Source organism: Globicephala melas, chromosome 3 (assembly GCF_963455315.2).
Source record: "Globicephala melas chromosome 3, mGloMel1.2, whole genome shotgun sequence".
Taxonomy (NCBI): domain Eukaryota; kingdom Metazoa; phylum Chordata; class Mammalia; order Artiodactyla; family Delphinidae; genus Globicephala; species Globicephala melas.
In genome coordinates, this window is record NC_083316.1 from 60,554,230 (window position 1) to 60,567,213 (window position 12,984).

Genomic DNA, 12,984 nt, shown 5'->3' on the forward strand with positions numbered 1-12,984 from the left:
AAGGCTCTTTTAGTTTTCTTTTAGCTTTCTCTCTCTTTTTGCTTTAATTTGAATAGTTTTGATTAGCATGTTTTCCTGTTCACCAATCTTTTCTACTACAGTGTCTAATATGCTCTTCGTCCTATCTAGTGACTATTTGATATCAGAACTTGTATTTTTCATTTTTAGAACTTGATTCCTTTTTAAAATCTCTTCTTTTAAAAAAATTATCTTCTTACAATGTTTATGTTTTCCTTTCAATAATTGGACAATAGTTATAGTGGCTCTTTTAATGTTCTTATCTGTAAATTCCAATATTTCTCTTATTTCTGTTTCCATTTGCTGGTCTTATGGTTATTGGCCATATTTCCTACTTAGCATACCTAGTAATTTCAATTGTGTGTTAGACATTTTGAATGTTACATTGTTGAGTGTTTAGATTTTGTTTTCTTTAAAGAATGTTGGATTTTGTTTTGGCAGACAATTAAGTTAATTTTGGTTCAGTTTGACCCTTTAAAGAATTGTTTTTAAAATTTTAAATGTATATCTGGAGTAGTCTTTTCCAAGCATTCTTTAACCTTATTCTTAAAGCACGACTCACTGGATTTTCCAGTAAATTTTTGAGTGATCAGCAAGGACTTTCTATGCTGGCTGGTGAGAACTTGGATGGCTTCCAGTTCTTCGTGAGTTCTGAATTGTTCAGCTTACAGCTTTCCAGTCACTCTCTTCCTGGTCTGTGGAATTTTACCCTACTCATGCTTGTCTGAGTATTTAGTAAACTTTCAAGTATCCCTCAGTACTCTTTGTATATATAGTTTCCTGTTTCTGAAACTCTGTCTCATAAATTCCATCAGCAAAAGCCTCTCCAAACTCTGATTTCTGTTACCTCAAGTCAGTGACACCACTGGACTCTGGCTGGGTCTCCTTCCCTGCCCCAAGGTATGGAATGTGTCTCCAGGATAAAAGGTAAGGTAATATTGTATACCTCATCTGTTTTCTTTCTCTCAGGGATGACAGTCCTGAGCTACCTATTGTCCAATATCTGAAAATAATTGTTTTGTATATGTTATCTGTTTTTTAAGTTGTTAATGGAAGACGGGTAAATTTGGTCCCTGTATCTTCATCACAGCCAGAAGTAAGTCCACGCTACAAATATTTATTCATGATCCTACACAAACGGTTGCCATCTTTTTTTTTTTAAGGTTGCCATCTTGAATGCAATTCTATTTGAAGATATACTCTGATATTTTGTGTTCTTTTTTATTCATTCTTCTATAATTTAAAATATAAACAATGGATATTGCAAAGAAATTTGGAAGAACTGCACTACATTGTTTATAATTGTGAAATTGTCTGTCCCACAATGGCTTCTGTGCCTATTTTCCTTTTCCCACACATCCACTCCGAATAGAGCTCATATGACTTTCTGATACAGTATTTAGGCTCTGAAATGACTCTCAGACCTTTCTCAGGGGAAATTTCTAAGCACCTGATAGCTGGAGTTCTAATAATGGCCATTCATGTCTTGCTTCCTACATTTCCTAGGAATAGAGGTTATTTGAAGTTGCGGCATCTCTAACTCATTATTATATATGTTTTATACTTGCACATACAGGAGAACATATTAAAAGTACAATTAATGTGGAAATTTATGCCATCTGAATTATAATAAGCTATGAATTTCTTACAAAACTTTCTACAGTTTAGTGCTTAAAATGTCTTATAAATGTATAGACTTTGTGGCTGGGCTGTATGTCTCTCAAAAGTGTTAAGAAAGGGAAAATCTTAAATCCTGGCTTGATTCCTTAATTTAACAACATGAGACAATTCTCATACTATATTTCTCCTAATGTGTTGTTTTCATTTCTAAAATCTAGGGTTGTTTTTTCCTTTTGAAGTTGATGTTTTTGTTGGTGATTTCAAAAAAATCCCCCATTAAGAAGGATCTGAATCTTATCTTTTAGATCTCAGTGAGAAATACAGTACATATTGCCTAAGCCATATATATATATATATAGATAGATAGATAGATAGATAGATAGATAGATAGATATAGATATAGATATACACACACACACACATATATTTAAGGGCTATGTAAGATTTTTATAACTTATAAAATTTTATGACTCCACGCTCAACAGAAAGCAAGTAATTATTTAGCCATGCTGGGTGGGACTTCAGGTTAATGGTAAACAGAAAGGAGATGTTGAAAGATTTCATATCCAAAGGTAGAAGAAGAGAAGTATACAGAGATACATCATACATGCAGAAATTGTGTACAGAGACAAAACATGTAAAGTACAACACTTACATAGTAAGCCACCTCCTAAGTAGTAGCCATTGGTATTATTGTTATTCAGCCAGTGTTCTGAAACTAATTTTATTTGCTTTGTGTAGTTACACTGGCTTGAATTCACACTATCTTCCTCCTCCTATTCCCTAGGACACTGCTTTCCAGAACTTTACTTATTGTTCCTAAAAGTTAGTGAACGCTTGTCTTCCTAGGCTTCAGCACTGTATATCAAGAAACAGAAAACCAGGTATTCTACTGGAAATTTATATAGCTCTGCTGGTGTGCATTTAAACATAAAGTTTACTTCTGTAAGCTCCCCTGCCCCCCGCCCATGCCACAGCATGCTGCCATGTCTTGAGAACCTGTCCTAAGAAGTCCCTGGCTTGGAGGGGCATCACTGAAACCCACAAATTTACAGTTGTTATAAATTGCCAGATGATAGTGCTTTGTTACATTGCTTTGTAAAATTAAACATTCAGGTTTATGCACAGGTTATATTATGCTTCAGAAAATAAAACATCACAGGTAAAGGGTTTTTTTTTGGTCGTTGTTTTTGTTTTGTAATATTGTTATTTTATGTATAGCAGTGGTTTTCAAAGTGTGACCTGGCATCAGGAGCATCTGCATCATCTGGGAACTAGTTACAAATAAAAATTCTCAGACCCTGCACTCTGTTTCAGGCAATTTTGATGTATGCTAAAGTTTGACAGCTGCTGGTGTGGCGAACCCTGGAAAGGCTCCTATAGCAGACTTAATTTATTGTAAGCCACATCATATGAGGTATGAAGAAGTAATCAGTCATACCCCCAGCTACTGTTGCCTAGGAGATGTTTAATGGTGTAACACGGGAAGTGCCACGCTGCTGAGCAAATGTCAGACTCCGAGAAGGAAGAGCCTTTCTGCCAAAATCCCTTCTAGAACACCTCCTTTCACAGCCCTAGCAGCCCAAGGGAGAGGATTAAGACATCAGAACCACGGAAGGTACTAATGTAGGGCCCTTGGGCTGATCTGCAGCCTTGAGGCACCTTTAGCTAGTTAAGAGGGAAAACCCCAGGGCTCAAAAGCTGTCCTGAAGCAGAAGTATCAAAAGACCGAATTTAACAATCTGGACATGAAGCCAGAAACTCATATCCCTGTGTAGACCAGACTGTAGGGAAACCCAAGGACGTCTTGGCAAAGAGACTGCATTCTTAGCTGCACTGGGAAAGGAGGGCCATGACCTTGTTAGTGTGGAGGACCTAGAAGCTGACATGCCTTCTCACTGTGTGCTGATATGGCCTTTTCTCTGTGTGCGGGCCTGGAGAGAGAGAGAAAGCGCTCTGGTGTCGCTTCCTCTTCTTCTAAGGATATGGGTTCTATTGGATTAGGGCCTCACCCTTATGACCTCATTTTACTGTAATTACCTCCCTAATGGACCTATCTCCAAATCCAGAACAGTCCCTATTATCCCATGCCTGGATTATTATCGTGCCTTACTGATCCTCATTCCAGACTCCCTTCACCAGTCCTTCTTGAATATGCAACCAGATTCACCTCAGTAAATTCGCACTTTGAAGGTACAGTCTTAATGAAAAAACCTCAGTGATTCCCAATGACTAGAATTTTGCCAAACTCCTTACTCTGGCATTTGGTTCCCTGGTCCGAGCCTACCTTGTCAGCCAAAATAATGCTATACTCTTCCCCCACACCACACACCTTTTGAATAACCTACTTCATTGTTCTTCAAGCATTCAGTTTGTGTGCCCACCTCTAGGCCTTTGCTCACATTATTCTCTCTGGAATGGCCTCTTTTCCACTTATTCAAATACCGCCCTTTCTTCCAAGTGCCATACTCCTCAGTGACATCTTCTGCATCACTCCACCCACAGTGATCTTTCTCTCTGCGCTTGGGTTATTTTTCCAAAGAAAGTGTTAACACACTTCTCTGGGTGTGTGTCTGTGTTCCTGATAGAACTGTCTGAGAGTGGGTACTGAGGATGTTCCTTCTTTGCGTCCCTCTCAGGACCTGGCACAGTGGTGGGTGCTCAGTCTTCTTATTGCGTGGATTGGTGGATGGATAGATGACAAGACCGATACTCCTTTGGTAAGGTTTTTTGAGAATCTTAAATGTCATCTCCTCTGAGAAAACATCCATAACCTACCCCCTCTCTATCACATCAATGTATTTTGAATCCCTGTACAAGCTTCACCACTACCAGAGAACTGTAGTGTGTGTTTGTCCTTCCAATCCCCCATCGTATTCTAACTCTATAGAAGAGACTGTTTCTGTCTCGTTTCCCAGTGCCCAGTTAGTGTCTGATACATGGTAGCCCCTCAGTTAATATTTGATGGAATGAATGAGTGAATGAATGACATTAGCATCACATAGTGTAATGGAATCTTTTAGAGCTTAGCAAAGTGTGTGTACACATAGAGGAGGACCTGCTTAAAATCCTGAACCTTTTTTTTATTTTATTAGCCATGAAGCATTGAGGAAATGTCACACTAATTTAGAAACAAATGTGCTTTGCTTTATATATTATATAGCTTAAGTCAAATCAGAGTGAATTAATAATTTAAACCCTGACTGAATACCCCCCAAAATTATAGTGCTGTAGAAAAGTATTCATTGAAGCCATGCAGTCTACTATTTTTTTTAGAAAGCCAATGTTTAATCATTTGGCAAACACAAACTTATTTTGCAAGACAAGAATTTGTTTCTAAATCTAGATTTTTACATGGGGAGTTTACTTAAGGGTGGTAGGACCTACATTGACTTCCACTACATATAGGAGAATTTTCAGTCTTCCATTTTCTGTCTTCTTTCTTCCCCTTCCAACCTTACCATCCCCACCTCAGGACACACTGTCTAGTTATCTCATCTGCTCACTGTCTTCTGGATCCACCAAGGTAAATTCTGCCTCTGTGCCTTTGCTCATGCTCTTTCCCTTGCTTGAAAAGTCCTCAACCTCTGGTTGAGGTCCAACTGACATGTCCCCTTCTCCAGCAAGCCTTCCCCAATTGTCATAACTACTAAAAAGAATTGCTGGTACTTGCTCATTTTTGCTCTTATGCCTTGAGTGTCAGCTCATGTATTATGCTCTGTCACTTCTTGTGTGTAAGTCTCATCTCCCTGATTGCTCTAGAAGCTCCTTTGGAGTAAGGCTGTACCTCGTGCTTCATTTGTATATTCTTTTATGCCTGATGCTCTTGTGAAATGTATTCACAAGATTTTTGGAAATGAATATTTCATTTTTCATAGCCTAACTATGTGAGTCCAGGAGAATTCTGAAGATGAGTAACAAGAAGACTCTGGAGGCCCCTCTCCAGGGCTGATGCAGCCTGCCGCTGCGCCCCCCCAGGTCCCCCGCCATGGTGTTCTTGTTAATGGTCAGATCACTTTTGAGTACATGGATTCAGGGCCCAGTGTTCAGTGGATTCCATGTTTGGTGACGTTAACCTAAAAAAGTCAGATGTTGGCTGAATCACCTTCCTGCATCTCTTTTTGCATATTCTACAACTGGCTTGGGAAAACTATCCTGTGGGCCAAACCTTCTCCTAAATTTCACTTGGTCTGTGGTAAAACGTCCAAAAAATGATACATTTACAGTTAAACATACAACTTACAACTTATTTTTACTTCCTTAAAAGAGCTGTAAATCCACTTGGTAGGAATATTTCACCATGAAAATGGTTCCCATGTCTTTTTTTGACTCTCACTTTCTTTTAGCCTCTGTACCTTTGTGTCTCTGTGCCTCTGGTTTTGTATTTCCTTTGTAAATTACAGAGAAATTTGTAAAAGACAGAGAAATTATTTCTGTCTCCATTTATGTCTGATCTTTTTCCTTCTTTAATTTTTTCCATCTTCTACCTTCTGTCTGAAAGAAAAAAAATCAGTGGGAGTCCATAAAAGAAAATATAGTTAGCTAGGGAGTTCCCTGGTGGTCCAGTGGTTGACTCCATGCTCTCAATGCAGGGGGCCCGGGTTCCATCCCTGGTCAGGGAACTAGATCCTGCATGCATGCCACAACTAAGAGCCCACATGACGTAACTAATTGTCCCACACACAGCAACGAAGATTCTGTGTGCCGCAACTATGATCTGGTGCAGCCAAATAAATAAATAAATAATAAATATTTTAAAAAATACTTAGCTAAAATATTTTTGAGGAGAGAATTAAGAAACATGATGCTCATTCATGTACATTATTGGTGTATTTGGTGAAATAGTTTTTTTTAAATTAATTAATTAATCAATTTATTCATTTATTTATTTATTTATTTTTGGCTGTGTTGGGTCTTTGTTGCCGTGCGCGGGCTTTCTCTAGTTGCGGCGAGCGGGGGCTAGTCTTTGTTGTGGTGCGTGGGCTTCTCACTGCGGTGGCTTCTCTTCTTGCGGAGCACGGGCTCTAGGTGCGCGGGCTTCAGTAGTTGTGGCATGTGGGCTCAGTACTTGTGGTTCGCGGGCTCTAGAGCGCAGGTTCAGTAGCTGTGGTGCACGGGCTTAGTTGCTCCGCGACATGTGGGATCTCCCCACACCAGGCCTTGAACCCGTGTCCCCTGCATTGGCAGGCAGATTCTTAACCACTGTGCCACCAGGGAAGTCCCAGTAAAATAGTTTTTCACAAAAAGAAATTTGTCGTTCTTCAACTTCTTTTCTATATCACTTTACATTCACTTATGAACCTCAAAAGATAGACATGCATTTCCCATAGTTGTAATCAATCTACATATACTATATATAAATATTTAATCCATACACATTTAAATAGCGGTATTCTGACTGCTAGTGTAATTTGTTGAGCTATTCCCTAAGTGTTTGGTTTAGATTATCTCCATTTTCATTATTGTAAATAGTGTTGCAACATCTTTGTATAAGTTATTGTTTTATTCTTTTGACTTTTTCTGATGTATATTGCCAAAAAGAGGATTATCAGGTCAAGGCATTCACGGTTTTAAAAACCAAAAACATAGAACATAACCCTCTACTCAATAAAGAAAAAACCCAAACCCCTTCCATTTTGAGGTATAACAGTTAAGAGAAGAGAAAGACAGAAAAGGAAGCAATGAGAAAAAATCATTCATTCATTCAACAAATATTTCAGCATGTACTGTATGCCAGGCACTAGGAATTTGGTCCATCAGTGAATAGGAAACCAAAAAATCCCTGCCGTAGTGAAGGCTACTCTCTAGTGGGGGAAGATAGAAAATGAACATAATAATAAATGAGCTAATTATATAATAAATTGGAAAGTGATAAGTGCTATGGAATAAGAAAAACAGAGCTGGGGGTGGAAATCAGGAGTGGTGGGGGGACAGTGGAGGGATAAATAAGAGTTACTCAGATGCTCAGAAGGCAGCATCTGAGTGAGGAAGGTAGCCCTGTCCTTTTTGACAGCGTAATTGGCAGAGGGAAGGGTTCCTGGCTAATATTGTTAGGTGTCTTGGGGAAAGAGCAAAGAGGTCAATGTGGCTGGAGAAGAGAGAGTGCTGGTGAGAGGGGAGAGAGCTGAGAAAGGCCGGGCAGGGGCCACGTCAGGTAGGATTTTGTAGGCTCTTGTAAGGACTTCAGCTTCTATTCTAGTCCCCCAAAGGAGGCTGTGGAGAGGCTGCACTGGACTCACCTTCTTTGGACCTGCCCTTGACGCCGGCCTCCAAGTCTCTGGGATGGGATCAGGAAGCTGCTGTGTTTCTGGCCAATTCCTCAGGGTGATTCTGATGAGCAGTTAGGTTGAGGACTACTCTTTCAGGTCAAAAATTCCACTGTTCTAAATTTAAAATAATTTAATAAAAGAAAGGAAAAAATTCACAGCATCCCCAAATGTTGGTGATTTAGAGACGTTGAAGATGATGTAGGAAATTGAGGCCCAGAGGTTAAGTGACTTGCTGGAGGTTACACAGCTACAAGAAGCAGCACAAGGTTCAAGTTCGCCCTTCTCACAGAGTTCAGTGAACCTTCCACTGTGCCAGGCTACCTAATAAACTGTATCGTTTCACTTATCAGGTGGTTAGACTTCCAGTAAGCTCCACCATTAGGAATAAAGTTTGAATTCAGAGTTCTGTAAGATTGATTGGTTGATTAAATGTTTGATTACCTAAAGATTAATCTGAAAGCTGCAATTGTTTTAACCTTTATGGTTAAGAATCACTCAAAATGTATTAGTCACATTTTATTCTTCTTTAGAGGAATTCTGGAAGGGTTATACCAATTTAGAATGGGAAGGGACCTTAATTGTTCAGGGTCTTGCAGTGATTCTGGGTCATAATTCTGAAATCAGCTCTTGTTTGACATCAGTATAAAACATACAAGCCGTTCAGCTGACCCTGGACATTTCTGAGGTTTAGAAGAAATTTCTGATTTACTTTGCTGTTTGATTTCTTTCTTGGACATTGGCTGTAGCTAAATTTTCTTAACTCAAATTTTTTTATAATGTTGGTTTTTCTGGCCTTATTCTGTAACTTGAGCCTAAATTTTATCTGCAGTGTCTGAACTTGTAGACTTTGTGGTTATTGTGGAATGCACTGAAATTGTGACATGGGAATTGGTCCAGAAATCACTTACAGGAGCAAGAACTCAGGCCTCAGAGCTTAGCTAGGGAACGATTTCAGTTAAACCATTTTTCCTCCGCTTGCACGCTTCTGCATGTTTCAGTGACCAGATTTGTGCCAGCGATGGGGGCAGGTTACACATTCCCACTGAGAACACTTGGTGGAGATTATAGGGATACATTATTTTTTTCCTTTCACTAAGCCAGAATTGGCAGTGGAAGCTAGGTCTGAGAAAGATACTGAAGCTATTGGCTGCTCTGGGAATGGGAGGAAGAATTTATAGCTAGTGCATTTCCCCCATTCCCTCTTCTGCTCCTGCAAAAACTCATATTCAGTGAAAGGCTCCGGTCCCAACCCAATAAGTAATGGTCAGTTAACATACTAAAGAGCTCAGTCCTGTTCAATAGCCACCTAGGGGTTATTTACTTCTCTCAAGTCTTAATCTTTTTTTTTTTTTAATTTTGCTTCTAATTTTTTTTTTTTTCCCCTAAATTTGCTTCTGGGTGACTTGTCCCTTCATGACTCAGCTCCTAATGTTCTCCACCAGAAGATTGGTTGTAATTTCTGTTTTATCATAATCTTCTTGCCTTCAAAGCCTCAGTGAGTGACTGGCCCTTTTCTCTTCTCTGGGAGCTTTCATCATAGTAACCACATTCCTAGAAAAAACTCTGAAGAAGTAGACATATGGCCTGAGAATTAGCATGGCTCTAGATGTCAAAAAAGGCTGACATTGACTGGTAGCTCTGTGAAGGATAATGACTGAAATGGGAGTATATGAGAGAATCATAGAGAAACTTTAGGAACCAGTAACTCCTGACCTAACATTGCATCAGGGAGACTAGTGCTTTTGTAATTTAACTCTAATGATGTTTGCCCAGATTCTGAATGGTCCCTTGGAAGTAGAGCAGATGTCAGCCATCAGCCTTAGGCCTATTTCAAATGGACGACTGTCCCTATATCTCAGTCTTGACCATTTAATGTGGTATTCTTACAGGCATGGATAGGGACAAGGGAGCATGGAAGGGAACTGTGGTGGAAGCCACGATGCCAGGAAAGAAGGACTTATTCCTTCAGCTGGAGGAGTGCTGCCAGCAGATCGCCCTCTGCACAGCTGTCAGTCTCATAAGGGAATCGCCTCAGCTGGAGAGAGCCACCTGGCCCAAGGCTACTGTGGTGGCCTGCAAGTAACTGCTGATCCATGTAAGAGTATAAAGGCCTATCCTAGACCCAATTCAGGACAGCTCTGATGCATCATCCCGTTTCAGAATTTTCCCTGCAGGGTTGCCTGAGGCTTTTAGTGAGGCTGTAGTCTAGCTCAGTTTCTCCCTGCTCAATCTCCACTGCCCCCTCCTACTTCCCTCCCTCCCTCCTTTCCTTCCAGATGTTGATTAGGGTCCTAGAGTATTTACTCATAAACCTTATGCCTGCTAAACACCATTTCAGGATCTGCTTCTTGGGAAACCCAACCTGCACAGAAATTTTATGAGCAATTTGCCTGTCCATTAGAAAATATAGACTTTCTCTACATTAACTAGAGATACACTTTTTCATGTCATCAAATATATATATTTTTAAAGAGACCAAAAGTTGGAAAGTTCTAGGGTTAAACTGAGACGAGAAACAGAAGTAGAAGACTTAGGTTAGCTTAGGTTAGTTAGCTTAGGTTAGTTAGGTTAGTTCTTTCTCCTCTGTATATCTGAATTTGAGATTTGCTTCTCTATGAAGGTTAGAAGCTGTAAGATAAAGTCTTGATCCAGTCATTCCCAAATTTGATGTTAGGGGGAGAGAAAGGGAGGGAGGAACCAAAAAAATTATTTTAAATGGGATACTTCTTTGTGCTTTGCATCAGGACTCTGTGTTCTTGCCTTTAACCTTATAAGCAACTCTACTGTTGAGTCCTTCCTTGGACTGTCCATGCGATGCTGTGGCAGCAGGCAGGATCCACTCAAAAAACCAATGAATAAATGAGCAGTGGTGCCTCGAAGCGCTAACCCAGATTGCACAGCGGAGACGATGATAAGCAGCCTTCTTCTGAAGGTATTCTTGCTCCCCTCGTGTGAAGCTGTGTAGCCTCACTCAGGGGAGTGAGGGGAGGCAGTTTTGACAGCCCAGCCTGGGGTGTCAGGCAGAGCAGTGGACAACGGGAGGCTGGATGGAGTAGAAGCCAGGGTGAAAATTTAGTGACACCCAAGGAAGAGGTGAAAACTCTGGAGGAGAAATCCAAGAACCACGCGAACAGCTTCTTTCTGTTCTTTCTTTGGATCTTAGAATTTGTGTGTTCAAGTGCTTGGTCCTCTGCAGGGCCTCTCGTCCCTTGGCTTGACCTCCAGATGATGAGTAGACATGGAATGGACTTCGTTTGAAGACTGGGTCGCCAGCCATCCAGCTCAGCCTTCAGAGTGCGTGGGGAAGCGGGGGACTATGGAGGCATGAATTCTCTCCTTAATGCTCTGAGTGTGCTGGGAGGCGAGCAAGTCAGATGGGTGGGCATGGTCTGGAGGGTCCCTACAGAGCATCGTGGTGTTTTACTGGGATGTTGCAACGTGTTCGTGAAAGGCCAGAAGCTTGTTGCGGGGCTCCCCAGGCTACACCGCCCTTCGGGGCCGGCCCGGGGTGTGTGCCGTGAGGGGAAGAGGGGCTGGGGAACCGGGGGGCGGCCCCGGGACGGGTGCAGGAGGCATGAGGCCTCTGGACAGCGGAGGAGGGGAGGGCGCCGAGGCGTGGTGCACGCTGCCGCGCCCTGGGGCCCCGGGGGCCGAGCCGGGCGGCGGGCACTCTCTGCTCAGCCCTGGAGAGCGCGGAGAGCGGCGGGCGGGGCCGAGGGGCGCAGCGGGGCCCGAGTGGCGGCGGCTGCGGAGTGAGGGCGCCGCAGAGGAAGGCGGGCGGGAGGGAAGGAGGGAGGGAGACGCGCGCGCGGACCGAAAGTAGGGAAAGAGGTTCAGGCGGGCGGGCGGGCGGTGCTCTGGCCCAGGGGCCGCGGGAGCCCGGCGAGGTCGAGCTGGGCGGCGGCGCGGGCCGAGGGCGGAGGGGAGGGCGGAGGCGCAGCGAGCTCGTTTGGGGCGCCGCGGCGGGGAGGGTGGCGGCCACCCGTGCGCGCAGGGCGCTGTGTGTGCGCGCTCTCCCGCTCGGGGAGGAAGATGGCCCAGAAGGGAAAGTTGGGGTGACGCGCGCAGCCCCAGGAGGCTCGGCGAGGGGTGCCGCGGCGAGCCCGACGGAGCGGCGGCCAGACAGGCCGGGGGGCGAGCGGTCCGGGCGCCGCCGCCAAGGCGCCCGCCCCCTCACTGCAGGTGGCCGCCGCGGCGCTGGGGCCCGGCGGCCGGGGGAGCGGGCGGGCGCTCGAGGGACCCCGGCCGAGGGATGGGCTGCGCCCCCAGCATCCACGTCTCGCAGAGCGGCGTGATCTACTGCCGGGACTCGGACGAGTCCAACTCGCCCCGCCAGACCACCAGCGTGTCGCAGGGCCCCGCGGCCCCACTGCACGGCCTCTTCGTCCAGACCGACGCCGCCGACGCCATCCCCCCGAGCCGCGCGTCCTGGCCCCCCGGTGCCGCCCGCGGCCGCAGGGCCCGCGGTGAGCTGGGCAGCGGCAGCAGCGCGGGCTCCACGGCCCCCGCGGCGACCACCTGCAGGGGCCGGAGTCGCCACTGCTGCAGCAGCGCGGAGGCCGAGACCCAGACCAGCTACACCAGCGTCAAGGTAAACGCCGGGCTCCGGCCCGGGCTGGAAGGGGGCCGCCTGCCCCGTCCGGCGGGTAGGGGGCTCCGGCGGAGTTGAGTGGCCGTGACGTGGTTGGTTTGGGGAGGTTGTCACTAAGGAGGAGTTTACTTTTCATTTATGGGGGTGATGAGGGCCCAGGAAATATGAGCATTAAAGACCCCTGGAGGGGTCCAGGGCGCTGGTTCTGGGGCACCGGGTGGAGAAGGGAAGCAGGTGGGCTGGCCCGTTTCTCACTGAGGTGGAGAAGGTTGGGCTGGGTCAACTCAGGAGGAGGGGTGGGCATCATTGAGAGCGTTCGGTGGCGAGTCCCATTGAATGAAATTTGAGCTCCGGGTTGGATTTGCGTGGCTCGTAGGTGAATGGTGCAGACTCGGTGCAACGGTACTATAGTGCCCTCGTGTTCAGGTTTTTACCTGGAGACACCAGCCAGGTTGCATGAAGTCTCAGCCACAGGGACCGAGTGTG

At 44.6% G+C, this 12,984-nt stretch overlaps 1 protein-coding gene across 7 annotated transcripts in view; it reads left to right on the forward strand.

The window, feature by feature from the left end:
- PDE8B (phosphodiesterase 8B) overlaps positions 1-12,984 on the forward strand; it is a 378,976-nt gene that overhangs the window by 113,659 nt on the left and 252,333 nt on the right. For 2 of the 7 annotated variants that reach the window (XM_060295909.2, XM_060295910.2), the window contains exon 1: positions 12,051-12,498. The exons of 4 other annotated variants lie outside the window; for them this stretch is intronic. In XM_060295909.2, the coding sequence (XP_060151892.1) occupies positions 12,160-12,498 (339 nt within the window). In that variant the 5' untranslated portion in view covers positions 12,051-12,159. Of the gene's footprint in view, positions 1-11,177; positions 11,202-12,050; positions 12,499-12,984 lie in introns of those variants that run through there. One more of the 7 variants, XM_060295914.1, reaches the window with a different exon arrangement.